Source organism: Crassostrea angulata, chromosome 6, assembly GCF_025612915.1.
Source record: "Crassostrea angulata isolate pt1a10 chromosome 6, ASM2561291v2, whole genome shotgun sequence".
NCBI classification, from domain to species: domain Eukaryota; kingdom Metazoa; phylum Mollusca; class Bivalvia; order Ostreida; family Ostreidae; genus Magallana; species Magallana angulata.
The window spans coordinates 39,496,741-39,517,702 of record NC_069116.1 but is presented as its reverse complement, the minus strand read 5'-3'; the positions used below and the strand labels follow the sequence as shown (position 1 = coordinate 39,517,702).

The window sequence follows — 20,962 nt, the reverse complement described above, 5'->3', positions numbered from 1 at the left end:
GTTTATATTTCTAACTGCAAATCGTAATGTGTAAAAATTCTTTTAAAAAATCCATATGGTGAATTCAGGGGAAAGCTCAATTCGTTACACTTGCTCAAGCATACGCTGAACAAAAACTCCAAAACGAAACAAAAGTTCAACAAGTTGTATTCAAGTCAGTAGAATAACAGCACATTTAGCCCAACATAACACACTCTATGCTAACGTACGGAAATCCAGCACACTTTAGTCCGATCTTACACACACTTCACTAACTGCGGGAATCCAGCACATTTAGCCTAACATAACACACTCTATGCTAACGTGCTAACGTGCGGAAATCCAGCACACACTTCACTAACTGCGGGGTTCCAGCACAGTTAGCCCAACCGTACTCTTCGACTATAAGCGCTTCGTGGTTTTGAACTATTATTGTTACAATTTTTTTTGGACAGGCATTGTTTTTTTTTTTTTTGACGATGAGAGATGGTAATGTTACATCAAAAGTTTAAGATCAAAGATTTCTTAACTTTTCTATAACGATCAAGATTGTCATAGGTAAGTTTAGAAATATTTGATTTCAAACTTTTTATGCAACAGAAATATTGATGTATTAAGGAAGTTTGACAAAGAAGTGACCATCCACTTTTCATAAAAAATATGCTTACTCCGTGGCTCAAGAATTTCCCTGTTTTGAACGAAAAACTACTAATTGATATTGCAGCCCTACTATTGTAGTGGTACTTCTAAAAAAATTAAATCAATGGTCTACTTTTCAGGCACGTAGCATTGGGAGCAGGGAGAGGGAGTGGTCCAAAAACTTTTTGTCGCAATATAGACATTTTACAGTGAAATTGAAGTTATAGGTATACTACATTACAACCCTCCCACCGAAATAGGATTTTCACATTTTAGAAGTTTTCCTTTTCTTTATTGCTTGTCAAGAATTTTTGTAAGAATTAGCCCACCACCCCAACCCCACTTTCAAAAACGATGCTATGCGCCTGCTTTTCATGCGACATTGGGACATCTTTATTATATCAAAAAAATCGTGAAAGTTGTATTTCATAATCAAGGTTTTCTTTATTTTTATATTATTTCAAATAAAAATTTGGTTTGGTGAGTTGAATGATTTTGCAATACACGTACATTGTTCCAAAAAATATTTAAACGAATGAAAAAAAACCCCTTTATAAATACATGTAGTTTCTTTCCTGAAAATTTCACCCTAGGATCGTAGAACAGTGGATGGATGGTACCCTACGAAGTCATGAGTTTGAATCCTGCTGGGATTTGAAATTTTTACCCTTTCAAAAATTTTCAATACGTATTTATTGGGTAAATATTGTAAAATTTTAAAGATTATGACAACATATTTTTTAAACATACAAACAAGAAAAAACTCAAAATTACAATCTAACAAGCAAAAAAAAAAAAAAAAAAAAAAAAAATGAACCAAAAAAAGTTAACAAAAATGTTTTTTAAAAAAGGAATCAAACTAAGAAACTAAAAAACTAATTGATACCTTATATTCAATCAACGAAACACACCAGTATTATAAAGATAAATATTTATATAAAAAAAATGTTCAAATAAGTATCTGTCATGATTAAAATTCATCTAACTGTCAATAATCATCTAGTAACTTTCATGAGAAGTTCACAAACTAACCCCCCCCCCCCCTTATTTGACCGAATTTTTATAAATGCATGATCTTGTGTAAGTGTATTGAACCGTAGAGAAAGTGATGAAAAAAGTATTGACAAGAAAGCAATGATAGCTTTGTCTTCGTACTATAAATTAGAATGTGGGGGTCCCCCTGTGACAGGTGCCCGTCAGAGAGTCTGGATCACTCAGTATAGAACACCGAGTGGACAGGTTAGATATACATACAAGCGGGACTTCGTGCGAGATATAGGTAAGAGCTAAACCTTATTGCATAAATTAGAATGAATCTGTAATAAACATTAGGTAAACAAATTAGTTATAGGCTCTTTTTTCCACAATGGTCAGGGTTTTCTGGGTAATATGCTAATATATGCATGGGAACAATGACTGGGCGTCATTATTTTTTTTCCCTAGATAGTTAATCATAACTTGAATAGGCATTTCTGTCTTTCTGTCTTTTTTCTCTCGCTCTATTTCATATACGACGAATACACACCCGCTTCTTTTTAAAAGTGTTTGATCTTACAATTTTACAATCGAAATATATGAGTAATGAACCATTTTTTTAAAATTCCATTTATAAAGCGAAGAAAAAATATAGAAGATAAACAGAGAGAGAGAGAGAGAGAGAGAGAGAGAGAGAGAGAGAAAAAGAGAGAGAGAGAGATCTAGATGTAACATGTACTTGTTAAACCATCTGCAAACATGCTGACCGAGGTCATCTGAAATACCCATCAATTTCTAATAATTCATTTTAAATGTCCTAATCCAAGCATCCGTATTAGCTTTACCCATTGATCAATACTTCATTTACATCTAGTTTAATACCCATTACACCCTGTAGAAGCTTTTAAACTAATAATACCAAAGTACACTTATTTATCATTCGGTTCCTCGAATGAAGATAGAGGCTTTAGATTTGACTTAAACTTGACCATAAACATTTTCGATGGCAGCAGACGTGAAATATTTAGGCGGGGAAAAATGACCTCTGTGGCAAACGATCCAAATCTACAAAAACATTTACAAGAATTTGATTTAAAAGTCATCAACGTCTGATGTTTGTGTGTAAAAGCGAAAACATTTTATTGGGCAGAGAGGTAAGGACAATTTTAATGACCAAACATCTGCCCCCTAGCTTTATATCGGTTACATCTTGGATCTCTCTTGGAAGGGTCCATTGCTGTTGTCAAGATCCGAATCTAAACAAACAGCCTAATGGGATTTCTTCGCGTGTAAGTTTGTTGATCTCTTGTTTACAATTATATATTGAGTATACAACGAAAACAAAAATTGAAGATTTACTAAACCTTATATTAATTTCTAAGGTTTTATTTTTTTTAATTTAATATTAATGAGACTTTAATTTTTTGCTCACCGACTTTTTTTGCACCGAAAGTGCGGCGCTGGTCTTACAAATTAAAAAAAAAATCCGATAAAAAAAAAATTAAATTGAATTTGTAGATCAAAGAACTGTCATTTGACAAGGTACTTTACTGCTAACAATTTTTTTTTCTATCTTCGGAACGCGGAGGTCAAAAAAGTCCCGATCGAACGTTCTCTTAACAATACATTAAATGCGGGATTTCAAAGAGCGTCAGAATGCTGTTTTCCGGAAATAGAATAGAAATATCTCACGCAGACGACAGTGCGACACAACATACACGATGTTTAGGGAAAAAGACAGTTAATTAATACGTAATTCTTTACACATATTCAGACAGTCATGATATAAACAATTTTGTTTGAAACGGATGAATATGGTTGCAATTTGTCCCTTCCGGGCAAAGGTCGCACTTTCTATACAACGAGATCGTAATTTGATGAGAGAGACCCTGGAGTGAAAAGAATATCTTAATAAAAAAAAGTTACATTAAGTTGGAGAGAAAGAGAAAAAAAATCTAGAGGTGGGACAGGAATTCATTGTCGTAAATGAAAATGATGCATTAATTTGTTTCGTTTGAAATGTTGCCACTGCCATTAATTAGATCCCCTTATTTTAGGCTGGCCATGATGTTGAGGATTAACGCGGGTTAAAGGGTCGCTCGTCATAAACAATGAGTGAAGCGTCACGTGGTGACTCCAGAAAGTGATTTATTTCATGGACACCGCCCGACTTCCTTAAATACAGATCGCCACAGCAACCCATCCTTATTTTGTGTATCTCTCCTTCGTCATGTCCCTGGACTTGCCAGCAATCCAAGAACTACTACTACTATGCCGCTGCGACACTACTGCGTAACCACGCTGCTGCTGCAGTTATTTTCTGTCGCCACCTTCATCAGTTTCTGGGTGAACCAAAAATATGCTGCCACATTTTACGGCAGAAGTTATGGAAGGCCATCGGTTGAAGAATTGCTGCCAACAACATTGTCCAGTGAAGTCCAACTTTTCAGTGGTTCAAACTTCAGGCGAAAACGTCATCCTCTTGCTGAGCTTTGTCTTCCAATTGGATTCAGAGCAGAGATGTGTCCCAAACTATTCATGGGAGACAGAACAGTCGATGATCCTCTTAAACTAATGCAACCTCCATTGAATCCGCGTTGCAAGTTACTAGAACTTATCAAAGACTGCTCGCGACTGGATGCGGCCCACGAATATTCAAACAAACCGATTTCAGAAACCGAGAGAAATTTTCCATTGGCTTTCGGAATAAAAATGCATCGCGATCCCGAGCAAGCGGAGAGACTTCTCAGGACTATATACCGGTCGCATAATGCTTATTGTATATACGTGGATGGAAAAACATCGAAAATTGTTTTCCGAATCATGAAACAGATCGGAAGGTGTTTTAATAATGTTTTTGTCATTGAAAACCGTCTCAGTGTTGTGTACGCTAGTTATGCTCATATGCAAAGTGATCTCCAGTGTATGAAAGTCCTCGCGCAAAAGTCTCCCGTCAAGTGGAAGTACTATATCAATTTAACTGGACAGGAGTTTCCGCTAAAAACCAACCTGGAAATGGTGGAAATTCTGGCTTCCTTGAATGGGGCAAATGACATTGAGTCGTATAATACGCCGCAATTCTTAAAATGGCGCTTTGAGAAAAAATACCACACGAGTGGCATAAACTTGGTAGAGACTTCGGAAATAAAGGAACCGTTCCAATACACCTTGGAAATCAGTAAAGGAAGTGCTTATGGTGCGTTTTCCAGGAGTTTTGTCGACTATCTTTTAAATGATCGCATCGCTAATGAATTTATCCGTTGGTTGAACAATACTTATTCCCCGGAGGAAAACGTCTGGGCGACCTTGAATACCCTTCCGTGGGCTCCTGGTGGTTATGAAACGGAAATAAGACATAAATATGGAACGTTTTTATCCCGCTCCATCAATTGGGAGGACGATAAACCGAAATGTCACGGAAAGTATGTCAGAAGCGTGTGTGTGTTTGGGATAGGGGACCTGCCCTGGCTCGGAAGCAGGCCTCAGTTAATAGCTAACAAGTTCGATTATCATTTCGATCATCTTGTACTAGACTGTCTAGAAGATCAGCTCAGAAACAGAACCTATGATCCGTCCGTACACAGATTAGACTGGTATTATTACGGAACCTTGCCGCAGTCCAAAATCTTTACCAAATTCGATGAAAAACATAGTGCTGAATATTTACAGAAAAAGAAAGAGGAATGGCTGAAAAAGCAATCTTTATCGAATGAACCTGTCAAATTAAAGAGGAAAAAAGAAAACCATCCGAAATATATACTCCCTGGAAGCTCAATTCAAATGTATACAGTGCCGGGAAAATGACCAACTTGTTTTTTTTTTATTGTATATAAATAAATGTTGGTATGTTTCATTAATGTTTATTTTTAGATTAAGTTTTCTTCCTTATCAGATTTCCTTTAAATTTATAAAAACTTTGGGATGCGTGGATAAGTTTTTTTCTAACCGTCAACCAATTCATACTTCTTTTTTTTTTTTTTTACAGAGAAAACTCTTTTTTTTAATTAAGATATGCTAATTTCGAAAGTTTATTAATATACATAAAGAGCAGCTACGATCATTACCTTTACTTTCTGGCGAATATATTAGAAATTCATAGCGATAGAAGAAAAAAAATTGTGCATGATACGTAAATATTCCAACGTCCTTCGTTTCTTGGTATCATGTCTCGTAACGATGCGACATTTATTAGTCTAATAAACAATCAGCATGCTAACGTGTAGGTCACCTGGCATTTTGACCCCTGACATCTGTGAATTATAAATGGCCGATGTACTGCGAGCGTGTGTGGTCATTCCCTTTTCTCCGTGACACAGCTTTGAAGAAAACAGAAAGTTGTTTTCCCGTGTACAAATGAAGCTGTTTCTGGATCTAGGTACTGTATACTTACAAATTGTTCTCGTCCGTACCATTGCTGACCAGGCAGGGTAATATGAATGGAGATGCTCCGTGCTGGTTGAAATTCCTATTTCTTTCTTTGTTTTTTTTTTTTTGTCCTCCACTTATTTATAACATCCAATGGTTATTTTTTATGAAGGTAAACAAATTAATATGAACTAAGAAACAAACACTGTAAGACCAACAAAGTACGAATTAATTAACAGATACATGTATTTATGAGGAAAATTATACCCCCACTGCATTTTGATAGATTGTCTTTCTCCAAAAACAAGCCTAAAATGGAAGTATTTCAGCAAAAAGTATTAACGATGCAAAGAGAAAGACGGATTATAAACATGAACCACGGTTTTTTTTTCAATAATGAATTAAGCATACCGTAAAACATACATGCTGATTTAGTGGTGGTACTATTAATCGAACCGACCTTTGAAATCTATGATAAAACGGAAAATCAAACGGAAAATATCCAAAAGCGCTCGTGCTCCTAAAAATTGCATGTATTACTATTCATAGTTTTCGGACGCCTTTTCCATTCGTTAAATGTCACTGCCTTAGGTTAATTGTTTTTTTGTTTTTTTGTTTAGATATTTTTTGAATCGTTCTAGCTGCAGTTTGAAGAATTCATCATTTTTGGGTTTTCGTTGTTTATTTTTTTTCTTAATAATTGCGTCGACAAGATTATTCTTCTGCAGACATTTGACAAAATGCCGAAGGGCGAAAGAAAGCAATATAAAGATCAGAAGCTACGTGTACGCGTGTTTGCACTGATCATATCCTTTAATTTCAAGCGAAAATGCCAAACTCCTCTGAGGAAGTTTAAAATGTACCAAAAGGACTGCTATATCAGACGCCAGTTTACTATTTTGTTTGAATTGCTAATTCCCTCAACAAAAGACACCAATGGGCGGTACCGAAATAATCACGTGATATGAATCTCTTGACACCAGTGGCTATTAAGAATTTTGACAGACCGGTTGACACGTTAATCCCACCTTTCAGTTTGTAATTACATGTAGATTGAAACAGTATCTACATACACACAAACCCTAATCTGAGTCTGTTTGCATTTTTTAGTCCCCTACCGGTTTTCACCGAAGGGGACTATAGCTTTCCTCTGCGTCCGTCAGTCCGTCCGTCCGTCCGTCTGTTTGTCCCACTTCAGTTTTCCACACTTTTTTTCTTTATGCGTTTGAGGAATAATATGAAATTTGCTGAACAGCTTCAAAATGTCAAACTACAGATCAAGTTTACACTTTTGTAGCGTCTGGTTGACATATTTTCGAGAAAATTAATTTTTTATATTCCAATTTTTTAATGTTCGGGTTCGATATTCTGCATAACAGTGCATTGTTTTCACAATTTCCACAAACCGGTAGGGGACGTGTATTGCTTATGCAATACTCTCAGAATGCTTGTTTTTATTGAAAGTTGCTATTTTCTATTTTTCTTAGTAAAATAAGTTTCAGTATATAGGGACCAGTAAGAGGCAGCCTGATAGAGAAAAGAATACGTGAACAATTTTATAACCAGTTTTGGACAATTTTTTAAGTAACATACGCACATTTTCAAAGAATTTTTTCTGTCCTTGACGAACTGATCTATTTAGTGTTAACATGCATATTAAAACAAACAGACTGCAATAAAACAATTCAGAGGTGTTCCCTCCCTTGGAAATACTATTATTGATTCCTCGGCATTCTCGTTCCACTGAGGATAGCAGATGGAGATGCTCTTGATATTGTACTTTTGACTGGATGCATTATTCAGCGACTCGCATCAAAATAAAAAATGATTGTTCAGTAATATTCTGCTAGTAAAACAAAACTCAACATCATATTGCATGAAACAGGGGTAAAAAAAAGAACTTCGAAACCTATAAATATATGAAATATTCATCTACATTATTAATAGATAATAATGCCTTTTGCAGACTAATAATTTCTACATTGCCATAAGTCGGACGTTATGTCAGATCATTATTTCCATTTTTCTCTAGAGTAATTGCGCTAATCCGACAGACAACGAGATTAGGACAGAACATCCATAGCCGGCGTAGGATCTGACGAAATCTTCCTTAGAAGTCCGCCCATTAATCATAACCCCCGTTCCTGTATATGACGTAACAATGGCGGTTTTAATCCCGCTCTCGCGTCAGTTTCTATTTCAGATCTATCCAGAGACAATAAAAGTTGTGGGATTTTTACAAGACAACAAGCTTATGGATTATTTTCCTGAATGTTTACTTTTTTGACTTCATGATTGAAAATAAACACACACGCCTATTAAACCTTTTCCTGGAGCGTGTTACGTTATTGTTCTCCTCTGGATTAGAGACACAGTTCGATGTGACTTTTTTGCTCGGAATAATTTCTATTAACAATTACAATTACTTAACTTTAATTCCATGGAAAAAAGGGGGAGGGGGTCGGAATTTACATTTAATTAATTGTTTTGTTTGAACTTAAGTGCTGTTACATGAAATTGATTGTCTTGTTAATTGACACGAGTACCCTAATTCCATTCTAAATAAGACCACAGTTCTCCAACCAATCGGAACATCGCTCGGCCTTTTCCGTCAAGTCGGTTTTTTCTCGACTTGACGGAAAAGGCCGAGCGATGTTCCGATTGTTCTCCAACATGTAGACATACACTTCGTTGTTTAAAAGTGTGTCAGTTTAATATTTACATGTAACGCGTCATACGATACATGTACATATATGCAGATTGTTTTCGCCAAAAACGGTTGTAAACTAACAACAACCAATCAGTTTTAAAATTACATGTATGTTTAGTTGTTTGCGATTGTAAATATACTTAACATTAGTATAAAGAAATTAGCGTTTATCCTGACATCAAATATGCAACTACATTTACACTATTGATAGTGTATAATCTAGCAAATCTACAAAATACTGACTCAAAACGAATCGATTTTTCAAATTGTAAATAATCAAATATGTGTCAAATTAAATGCATCAATTTTGTTTGATGGGAATTTTGATGTTCTTTAATAAGATCGTATAGACGATCTTTTTCCCAATATGATTACTTCACAATGAGTTCATCTCAAAATTTAAAAGTTTGTGAGATTTCATGTGGATTCTCATCTCGACCTATCATAAAACTAGTATAGAGCTCGAGTTTCAAGTCTAGTCGTGCGCATGAAAACGTTCCCTGTAATTCAAGGGTACGTTTTCTCCAATCCAGGTTACGTTTTATCCAGGATACGATTTCTCCTGATACCTCTTTTAATTCAGTGCATGACTGATGGTTTTGCATTGGTGATCGTTTGTTTTGCAACGGTGTCTACGAATTTGCAAAAGATGCTGTTTATTTTGTTTTAAGCTGATTTGTTTCGTATTTGAGCATGTTTTTAAAAACAAATTGTTCGTTTTGGATAAACGTCTTTATTTCCCATTCCGCCGCCCATACGTGCGTTTTTTTTTTTTTGGGGGGGGGGGGGGGTTGGAGGGAGGGGGATGGAGGAGGAGAGGCTTACCGAGTTTACATCGAATCTGACTCTTGTTCTTAGAACGGTACAAACACTTCCATATGGCAGACATCATTGCAACAACTATAGGCGACCTGTACATTTTTTATTATGATTTAAGACAACAACATGTTTTTTTGTGTTTCTGTTTTTAATCTATGATAAGAATGCCCGTGCTTTGTTTACCTGAGGGAGCTGACCCGCTTGCCTCTACCATTCCCTCTGAGACGTAATGCATACTGGAAGTATTTGAGACACCTACATATATGTAATTACCGGCTTTTGTTTCACTTCAACACTTTCCTTGATATAAGAATTATCAGCTGTAGCTGTCAACTTTGAAAAATAAACTATCTTTTATATCTACATGTATACACATACTAGTGTGATACAGTTGAATCCAGGGTATTCCCCAGATGAACTACCACTCTTTGAAGTGTAACATCCCACGTGACTGCAGGTCCCTTGGAAGAGCATCATCCAGACATTTCGCTGGTAATCGGAGAGAAGCACAGAATCGCCACTGCTTTTGGGACAACAGTAGTAACATTTAGCCCATTCTGAAATCCCCTGGCGCCAAAGCGTAGGTTTTTCTCTCTTGAATAATTCAGAAGTTTCGACATCGGTACATGTTCTTTTTCTCGGATCAATTGGAGAAGCCATGTTGTTTTTTAGGGGTTTGTTTTATTTTGGTTAATTAAAGCGGCGTATGTAGACCGTGATTGTAAACGAAAATGATTAATTAAACATTGGTAGCATTATCCTTTTGGGGTTGTTTGGTTGGCATTTTGTTGTATATTTTGATGTCAAGGTCGCTTCCTTAATGCAATGTCGAGGTTTTTGATAAACTACCAATTCTATCACAACAATGCTTCAGACTTTTCAACACTCTACAGTCAAAATTTACTAATGGTTGTCCATTAGTAAAAAGATTTACGCTATAATTATGTTAATAGTTTTGATAATTATTTTGAAAAAAATGATAGCAATGTCAAAGTTTTATGTGATGTCCAAAAAGATTGTCCAAATTTGTGATAGAATTGTTTTATTTTGAATAAGATTAAACACTTATTAATGCAATGAACCAAACAATTTTTTTTCAGCCCCCCCCCCTCCCCTCCAGTCCCTACCTCTTAATATGACCCAATTTCTTATACGGCGAATCGATGCATTGTATACGGTCCGCAATTCCCAAGATTGCTTAAGGATATAACATCTAATACTTTTGTAAATAAACAATGTATTAAAAAATCAATTGATTTTTCTTGTCCTTTGCCCCAAAGCTTGAATATGAATTAATATCATAGTTTTTGCATTTTTTGGTACTCAAGAGGTTTTGCTATGAAAAATCGCACATAATTTTTATTTTCGCATGATACATATGTACTATTACATGTTTAAAATTTAAAATTATCTATTTTAAAATGCACATAACGTTTATTCTGCTGATGAATCTATAGCATATGTAGAACCAACAATTGTCTCATAGATTATTTAATAATATAACTCAGTTATTGGGTTTTTTTCGTTCCACATATTGAATTATACATGCACAACAGAAAATCACAGTCTCGCAGTGTCCTTAGCACAATACTGAAAATGCAAATAGCCAACTTCTTTTTTCACCGTTCTTTCAGATAATATGGTAATTAACTATTTTATAATTAATTTTCATGATCCCTTTTGTCATTAATACTCCCAGTCCACCCACGGATATTGCTAATTTCCATTCGCATGCGTGTTTACCCATAGACCCCGACCGGAAGTGCCTGAACCACTTCCTGATCCTGTTAATGATCAGCGTTACGCTGTATCCAAATCACTCATTTCCAGGATACCTATTGCAGATTATGCTGGGTCTAATTTAATTTCAACAAAAATCAATAAATGAAAAAGCAGTTTAGAAGTGTGATTAGTGGGTGAGAAATCAAATCGTTTATTACAAAAATCAATTTTTTCTTCTAAATTCTTCATGATTCACTGCCCGTGGACCCAGGCGCAAGACCGCGATTATCTAAAATTTTCTGTTAGATTTTTAGATTTATGAGTCTTAGGAACCTTTCATTTTTTTCCCCTTTTTATTCCATCGCTTCCATAATGTGAAAATTGCACTCGGCCCTTGCAGGTATTGCCGTTAACAAGCAGTATTAATGGTGATGGATGCTTTCAAATCATTAGCTGGTATCTCGTTCCCAGACGCCCCCACTTCGTGGCACTTGTTGAGGCGATATAACAAATATACCTGTTTGTGGAACTGATATGCTTGTAGAGACCGCTTAATCCATCGAGGGAGATTATTCTGTAATGCAATATTGATATTTCCAGTTTAAAAAATTCATTTCAATCAATTGATTTTCCTTTTGTACAAAAAAAGCTCTTCTGAATCAGCTGTACGTGAGAAATCATTGACAAGCTAATGAGGATTATTTTGGGCAAACACTCGTTGATATTTCATATAGAATCGACAATACCACTAATGAATTCAAGTGAATTTTAACAAACCGATTGCATTCATAGAAAAGGCGCATGTCAGTTTCTAGAAAAGATGCATGACAAAGCTAATGAAACCCAAATTAAATCCGTGAAAGGTCAAAGGAATGTGTGCCTTTGGTAACGTTTTCATTATTCGGGGATGAGCATTTTTACAGCATGTATACAGCATGCACATGTAAACTCTTTAACAGCAATGTAACGGTAATTGGCAGGCATGAGATACTAATATTTCACGTTTACACAGTCCGTAAAGGCTTGTCTATTACATGTTTTTACTGGATTTGCAATCTGCCTTTCTCTACTTAAACAGTATATTGTAGTTTAAGGCTACATAAGTCTGTTTTGGCATAAAAGTTTACAGTGTTTATAATTACTTAAGTATCTTTACTGACACAAACAGTTACATATGAGTTAGCGTCTGTCGTTAGACAGATTCATGTACATGCATGCATGCCTTTATAATAACACTATAGTATATCTGTTGCCACAACAGTTTTCAGTAATATATGCATCTGTTTTAATTTGACCAATTCTGGTTATGTGTAATTTTGGCAGAGAGAGAGAGAGAGAGAGAGAGAGAGAGAGAGAGAGAGAGAGAGAGAGAGAGATTTAAAAAGATCGAATTGACTGACAGCAAATTCAACACACACCTCACGACTTTTATACCTACATGTACAATCCTAATCTAGTAATCAAATGTATGCGTGGTCTGTCATTATTTACTTGTAGACATTTTGTGGCAAGAAAAAATTATCGCCTGTTAATATTCACCTAATCGATCACAAGGCCTACAAAATAGTAGATTCAAACAAATGAAAATTGATTTTACCGGTAGAAACGAGTACTCAGTGAAGTTCGCGAGCAAGGCATGGTGTATGTTTTAGCAACGATTTCAGGGAGCCTTTGCTTTGGAATATAGAAATGGAAATTTAAAATCACCTACTCGGCAACGACTATCCACAACAATCACGTCTTGCAAAATGTAAGTAATCAAGAAGAGAAGAAGAGTCACAAATCGATGCGGCTAATATTTAGCTGGCTGAACAGCTTCTTGTGTGTGTAGTGCTTATTTTTCCTGCATCAGGTAAGCCCCCCTCTCTCTCTCTCTCTCTCTCTCTCTCTCTCTCTCTCTCTCTCTCGTACGATGTCCATGAAAATCACTCACTACATAATAAACGTGGTATTCATATTCATTTTAGTCAATCCAAATTGTAAAGCAAATATGTTGGTGCTTGATGACATCAAATGCTGTTATCTAAAGATTTGAAAGAGGTGCTTTTTTAAAATCTGATTAGATTTTAATCATGCAATGAAATTAATTTGAAGCAATGGATAAAGATTTATAATTTGGAAATCTTTGAGACTATAGAATAAGGTATGTTTTATTTCGTGTTACCGCAAAATTGAAAAGCAAATAACAAATTATAGTCTAATTGGTACAATTAAAAACGATAAAGAACAAGAAACATTGTACATGTATTAGTTTTTTTATTACCATCAATTTATCAAATAATTTTCGATTTCTTGATTGCATAATTTTTCTGACCGAGGAGTCATAACATTGAAGTATCGTGTCAAAAATGACGCTAGATTGTCTTTATTACAAGAAACGGTTATTTTCTAAAGGAGGTATGCTCTTGCATTTCCATAGCAACCTCTTTATAGGCTTATTAAGGGAATAACCTTTTACGTTAACAGACAATAACAATAAAATTTCTAAGATTCATTGATGCTTCTACTCAAGAGCAAGAACCTTTTCTGCGAAGAGAGAGATTTATGAATCGATCTAGGCTCAAACAGTCGACATAGGCCATTAAACTTTACGTACACAATTCATGGGTAATTGTACATCTTGTTCAATGTATTTATTGCCCATATTTTTTCATATGCACAAGAAGCATCTCTTTTTCGCTCTAAATTTTCGGAATCATAAACGACTGGTTGTGCTGGTGTTATATCATAAGGAATCATTTTTTTTCCATCATAAATGATAATAAAGGATTTCTAACGGAAACCAGGACATTTCTCTGGTTTTTCCCTGATTAAATTGGGTTTTTTTTTGTATGAATCAAGCTCATTCTTCCTACGCTATTAATGATGAAAAAAACCCAACTCATATCATGAGGCAAGAAACGGAAGAAAAAATAACCGGGAATCATTTTTATTCGGGGGGGGGGGGGGGGCAATCTTCGTGGGTAGCCAAAATTTTCCTCGTTCGTTGGGACATAATTTTGGGTGTAATGTAATTGGGACAATTTTAATTGATATTAAGCGAAAGCTTGTACATACGTTCGTGGGGATGTAAATTTGTGGGCAAGGGTTACCCACGAAAGCCAGGAACATTTTGTCCTCCACGCACAATGATGATTCTTGTTAATATGTTGCCGATATGTTGTTCCTGTGGTGTTGTGTAATGCGTGTAAATACATGTGTGTATTGTGATATGTGATATAGTTCCATTGGATCTTAACATGCTTAGCAATTTTCAGTCCATCCAATAATGAACACTTTGAATGAAAATGAGTTATGTTAACTAAGCCTACTATAACTTGCCAATTGAGTGTTTAGGCCTACATAAATTCTGAAAAGCGTCCAATTTACATTACATTAAAAATCAAACTGGATACATTTATTTTTATGATATTTGAAATAAGGGTAATAACTTGGGTATTGGTGAGGTTTAGACACTAGCACTGCATCTTCACATAGCAGTAATGCTACCAGAAACGAATACTTTTTTGTTTGGCCTGTTGCTACTTCTGCGTGTCACATCTGCTCAGATGGCTTTAATCATTTTATAATCCCCTAAAACAATCTGAGAATGAGATTGAGAGGGAAACCGTAAAGTGTGATTAGAAGAACGGTAAAATATTTTATTGCCAACGCGGAAGTTTTTGAACGACCTTACGTATCAGAAATGTGTCATATTGTAAGAAAGTGAGGAATAGAGGCCAAACATGAAGCTGCAAGGGGTTTGGGGTGGGGGAAGGACATTGCATTCACAACCAGAAGGTTCTAAAGTACGGTGGCTGTTCCCTGTTAATTCAAAAGGTGGTTACCGAGCCCTATTGGAAGTCTGTCAAATCGTTTTGCAAGTTTAAGCTACCATTTGTTTAGTCAAAAGACCCTGTATGGTTTGAATTTCTATCTAAGCATTATAGGTCAAGGTGTGTGTATATATATATATATATATATATATATATATATATATATATATATATATATATATATATATATATATATATATATATATATATATATATATATAGTTTATTCGGAGCCCTTTAATCTTAACATTCTCGATTGTGGTAAAATGTGAAAGGAATTCAAATCTGGTCTCTTCTTTGTTTTAAATTTGCAGCTGATACTAGTAATCAACATGTCAGACGGTGCATTTCGATTTTCGGTTTGACCATTTACTGTGTATCCAAAATAAAGGTTCTAATAGAGTGTTCTTGCTGACAATCATTTATGTCACAAAAAACAAATAATTTCTTTGCCTTTGTCTAAGGCCTTTACTGTCACATCTGGCTAGATGTCCATATAATTCATTTATAACCTTGTTTTAAGGAACCAACAAATACTATGAAATTAATGCCAACAAAATAAAATGTTTATAGCTACTAGTGTGACAAATGGTAACATGAACGACTGAGTATCCCCCCTCCCGGTTTACGATTCGTTTGGAAGATACTAGGTTGTAGACTTGCTTGTCATATAAAGTATCGGTGTGTTCCCGTTTTGCACACATTTGATAATTGCGTATAGAACAATAGGTGTGATTTGTGTTGTGATTTTTTCGATACCTAATTTTCAAATGTGTGCAAAACGGGAACAAACCAAAGTATCTAAGTAAACCTCTGTTACTTAATGTGTGAAAAGTGTCCTATACGTATACAGCGATGTCCTTAAGAAACGTCCCTAGCTGAGATGAATTTGAACCAAATTAGATATAGTTGGTTTTATCATTTGTATTTCACTTCCAAAATACTACATACTCTTGACTGAGGGAACACTGGAGTAAGAAAAGCCATCTAAGAAAGACAGTTTGATAGCCCTTTTTCTTGTATTAGCTGTCAATTTAAATTAGATTTTATGGCGATTGCCTTTTCTTGTAATTATATAGTTTAGGGCAAATAGTTTATTTTCAAAAAGAATTTTAGATGAAAAAAACTTCTAGAGGCTTTTGATAGCTATCGAAATGCTTCCACCAATATTAAACAAAAATCATAGAATAATGCTGCGAAAAACAGAAAATTTTAAATAAATAATTCTTTAAGTCTTTTATCCCTCTATTGAATTTTAGTCACACTTTATTGTCCCGCATTTTGTTTTATCTTCCAATCTTTATTTATCACATGAATATATTCTCTTTGAAAATTCACACATTAAAAGTGATAACATTTGATTTAGAAAGAGTACCGAGGTACTATATAGAACACCGGTATAGTTCCCATTAGCTAAAAGTTGTTAGAGGTGTCATCCTCATCTGAAATTCTGTTTCATTCCATTTTTTTTCAATGACTTCTAAATCATTAAAACATCGTCATTCATCTTCTATAATCCACCACCTGAATGTTAAAGACCATTATAAAAAAGAAAGTAGGTCACATGTTTATTAATCTTTATGTACAATGATATATATTTTTTCCAGCGGATTCTCTTTACATGCAAATCAGTAGGTGTACTTCGGCTCGGTCCACTTTGTATGCTTCCGCATTCGTTTATTTTTAAACGCTGTTCTATATAATTGCGAATATCAAGTAGCAGAGCACTGAAAGTATCCGGAATTGGAGCTGTAGAAATCAGAAAGTTCTATTGAGGTCCTTTCTATTTTTACAAGGCTCCTTTGTTGCCCCTATTACACATTAACATGTATGAAATTAACACAACTCTAAGGTAGTTATTTTCATTAGACAAAATTACAAGCGCGGAAGGAACGCCGTTATTTTAAAAAAAAAGCGAAGCATTTACATGCTATTATTATGTTCCTTTGTTAGCCTATTCACTTCAAGCAGTGATGGGGTCATTTTCCACATCGATAGCTGCAAAATGCCTCGTGTAAATGATGCTCTGGTGTGAATTGTTGCTCTCTCATACACACCACTTTGTTCAGTGTGATAACATCCTACGCTAAACGGGGTTTCATGCCTGTTTACAAAGTAATCGTATATACCAATGACAAGTTCTCTCACATTGTACATGTAGTTATCTTTTTCATTTCTAATCGCTTTTGTCGTTTTCACCATCATCATCATCATCATCATCTACGGAAAATTATTTTTTAATAGTCCTTATTAATGTTAGCAAAAAAATACCATATTTTCAAAACGAAAATGAGGAGATAAACTCTTGGTACCGGTTGCTTTATTGTTACTTTTTTTGTTTGCTTTTGCAGACATAATGAAAATTTGATTACTGTCGGCTCTAATGGGATGTGACGCCAGCAAGTCAACAGACGTCATCGAAAATGAAGAAATTGAAAGTGATACCTTTGATTTTACGGACACCCAAATCGACACAATTCGTAGTACCTGGCCAATACTGGCGTGTGATATGGTCGATATCGGATCTAAAGTGTTCTTAAAGATTTTCATTGATGAGCCAAAACTCAAGTACGCTTTTCCTTCCTTCAGGTACTTTGATTATATCTATATATTTTGGTATATTTTTTTTTTTATCTCTTACGAATAAACATTGGAATTCCAAGTTTTCAGAGGAAAGTTACGTGATCATACCTATTGCTTTTGACGCATACTTACATGTAAAAGATACATTTAATTTTCAATAAGAAAGTTGAAAAAGAGCAAATCAAAGATCTTAGATGTCGTTTAAAGTTGAAATGATTTAATAACCTTTATATACTTTTAAGTGGTTTTTTTTTTGGTCTAACTAAAAAGGAAGACCAATAAATAAAAAAATGACACTTATTGGCAAATTTATTTATAAGTTAAATTTTCAGTAAATTTATTTGACTGGAATAACCTACGCTTTAAAATTTATCAAAAAAGCTGGATGGTCAATACAATGTCCATTAGATCCTCCCTAAAATTTTAGAAATTATACTTTTAGCCGTAAACTGTAACTTAGTAAGAAGGTAATCGATATCCAAATGTTTTAGCTTATACATTGGGATGTTTTCCTGTATCTAATTTAGAGCTCTTCTTCTCAATGAGGTTATTAAAGTCAAAAAATGGCCACGACCATCGATCCCCCTCTAATAGCAAAATAAAAAGCCCCAATCAATAATGTTTCTTAGTTGGTTTATTGACAGATTTAATTCTATTTTATGATTATCAACATTTATGAATTTGATATTTCACTAAATTAACACGATGCGTTCCTTTAAAGTCGCTCTTTCATAAAATCTCGAAATTTCCGACAGCTATAGGTTTTCTTTATTAGAAAAAGGACCATATTTTCTATCATATCAATCACTACTTCATATCTCGAAACTTGATCTATGGACTGATTTTGTAGTAATGAGAGAGAGAGAGAGAGAGAGAGAGAGAGAGAGAGAGAGAGAGATATTCATATTTTAGCAATAAATCAAATACTAGTACTACATGTAGTTTACATTGCTACAGATCACATAAATAAACTCCGGAAGACAACATATTCATTAAATGAATAAAATACACAGAACACATGAAAATAAATATCAATAGAAAAACCGGTTTATTATTAACTGAAGAGAACTCCCACAGAATTTTAAAGCTATTATAGCAAGTGAAACAACCTAAGAGAATGGCAAACGAACACAATTACAAACGATTCGATTGAAAGTTCAACTAAGTGTTTAATTGAAAAATCAATAATTATGAAAATCAAATTGAAAGCATAGGCAGTCAAACTATTCTTTAGCCTACATTTATATTTCACAATGCCCCGTTTTGAGGGAAATCCAAAGAAATTAAAAATTAATTGTAACTTGTAATATATAATGACATTGTCACTTGTGATAATTTTTATAAAGCACACTCATGTATTTTATAAATGAACAGATTCAAATGCAATCTAAATTAAACAAATTGATGAAGACTCGGTCTTAAATATATGGTTGCACAATCAGCTTGACGTAAGCAGCAAGTAAATTTATTTGGTTTCATTCTTGTACTGTCCAGATTAAGAACTTTCAATAATTACCATTACTCAAAAATAGTGAACAAATTAAGAGAAAAGCGGCGTCTGCATCTATAGCTTAATAGGGTCAATATGAGTTCACCACATTCTCAATTGTACGAGTAGATAATGAAAAATTGTCAAATTTGGTAAAATTGAGGTATTTTTTTCTTTTTCCATATCTGACTGTTTACGTAATTATTGGTTGACGTCAAAAACGGGACAAGAAATATCGATTTCGTTCAATAATAGTATTTGATTTTTAGAAGGCTTAGTCGCATTGATTTATGATAGGTAAATAAATTGTCCATGGTAATACGCAAGCAAGATTGATTCAAACTCAGTTTCTCCTTTTTCTAAGGGGGGCTTTTATAGTGCGTTGTTTACTGAAGATGAAATTTAATGACATATTTTGTATACTTTGTAAACGATTATAAAAGCTTAAAAAATAAAGTACTTTAAAGTATGCAGAGAACTTTCGATGAATGCTTCTCTAATCTCCATCAATATCCTTGACAAGAATCTAAGAAAAAAAAACATGAGGAATTTAATGGAAAAAAGCAATTACTATAATGGAAAACTAGATATATTGTCTAAAAGTAGCTCTATCAGAATCGATTTAAGCTCATTCGTAAAGGTTGAGACAGAGAGCGGAACTAAAACTTGCCTCTAATCTTGCTTTTATGCAGTCGAATTATCATTTAACAATATGACAATATGGTTCGGGAATTCAATGATATTTGAATATTTACCATCGAGTAGGTTTTATTGTAATGTGTTTTAACACATCAAATGATACTTTAAAACGTTTTCACATAACTAAACTACTATTTTTGTTCTTTCAGTGACATGGAAGAAAACGATCTTCTTCGTCATCCTCCATTTATTGATCACGTGACTCGATTTATGCAAATCATCGACTATTTGGTCGAAAATCTCGATCAACAAAACTCTGACTTTCATCAAGCGTTGCTCATGCTAGGGGCCAAACATGCCACATTTCCCGGATTTCAGGTCAGCCATTTCACTGTATTTAATAAGGCTCTTCTTGAGGTGTGGGAGAGTGCCATTGGCGAAGAGTTCATACCGGAAGTTCAAAATTGTTGGACACAGCTTTTTGCCTACATAATGCGATACATAGTTCAAGGCTATGAACTTTATTTCAGCGAGTGCCAAGACGAAATCATTGAAGAAAAGACTTAATTGACTTATTGTGTGTGTTTTTTGTTTTGTTTTGTTTTTGTTTTTTATATCTGAATGACTTTTTACTCTTAATATATTATTAACTGATAATACATGTATGTTCATGCTTTTGCAATCACATATAGTCAAATGACGTACATGTAACATGATATTAAAGAAATAAGACAAAAATTATTACATATTGTCATTTAATGTTCGAATTCATGTCGGCATTTTATTTCATTGGTATTGTTCACTTCAAACATATCAAATTCAGCGTATCAATTTATTTTTTTTAATCTGTTAAAATATCTAGCAGGTCTGTAGCTCCCTGTTTGAAAAAATTCGGATGGACGACCTAGAATTCCACCCAATTTTTTTAAAACCGGGAACTACAGACTTGCAGCTAAAAATATCTAGATCAAAATTAAGTTAAATTTAGAGAAGTTGAAATGAAATGCTAATATTCATCAGAAGCAGCAGCAAAAAAAAAAATTTGTGTGCCAATCACAATCTTCATTGCAGGTTGTCAGATGTTTTACAATTATACATAAACGCATAAAAGCATATTATTCCACTTATACGAACGCTTGACTTAATCATTAATAACTCTCATTATTAATGACCTTAAGAGCTGTCATGTACCTCTCTCTCTCTCTCTCTCTCTCTCTCTCTCTCTCT

At 34.4% G+C, this 20,962-nt stretch overlaps 2 protein-coding genes across 6 annotated transcripts; both read left to right on the top strand.

Annotated features, from left to right (window-relative positions):
* The first annotated feature begins 2,611 nt into the window (after positions 1-2,611).
* On the top strand, positions 2,612-5,446 carry LOC128188836 (beta-1,3-galactosyl-O-glycosyl-glycoprotein beta-1,6-N-acetylglucosaminyltransferase 3-like). Of its 2 annotated transcripts, none has more exons than XM_052860119.1 (2): positions 2,612-2,747; positions 3,651-5,446. In XM_052860119.1, the coding sequence occupies exon 2, from the start codon at positions 3,865-3,867 to the stop codon at positions 5,395-5,397; it is 1,533 nt and encodes a 510-aa protein (XP_052716079.1). In that variant the 5' UTR covers positions 2,612-2,747; positions 3,651-3,864; the 3' UTR covers positions 5,398-5,446. The 2 variants fall into 2 exon arrangements, with proteins under 2 accessions (XP_052716079.1, XP_052716080.1); XM_052860120.1 differs by lacking the exon at positions 2,612-2,747 and adding an exon at positions 2,768-2,882.
* Positions 5,447-5,878: 432 nt separating this feature from the next.
* LOC128189180 (cytoglobin-2-like) lies at positions 5,879-20,473 on the top strand. Of its 4 annotated transcripts, none has more exons than XM_052860681.1 (3): positions 5,879-5,968; positions 17,376-17,613; positions 19,945-20,473. In XM_052860681.1, exons 2-3 carry the CDS (start codon positions 17,408-17,410, stop codon positions 20,300-20,302), a joined length of 564 nt encoding a protein of 187 aa, XP_052716641.1. In that variant the 5' UTR covers positions 5,879-5,968; positions 17,376-17,407; the 3' UTR covers positions 20,303-20,473. The 4 variants fall into 4 exon arrangements, with proteins under 4 accessions (XP_052716641.1, XP_052716642.1, XP_052716640.1 ...); XM_052860682.1 differs by lacking the exon at positions 5,879-5,968 and adding an exon at positions 12,699-12,959 and having other exon boundaries at positions 17,376-17,592; XM_052860680.1 differs by lacking the exon at positions 5,879-5,968 and adding an exon at positions 12,707-13,061.
* Positions 20,474-20,962: the final 489 nt, after the last annotated feature.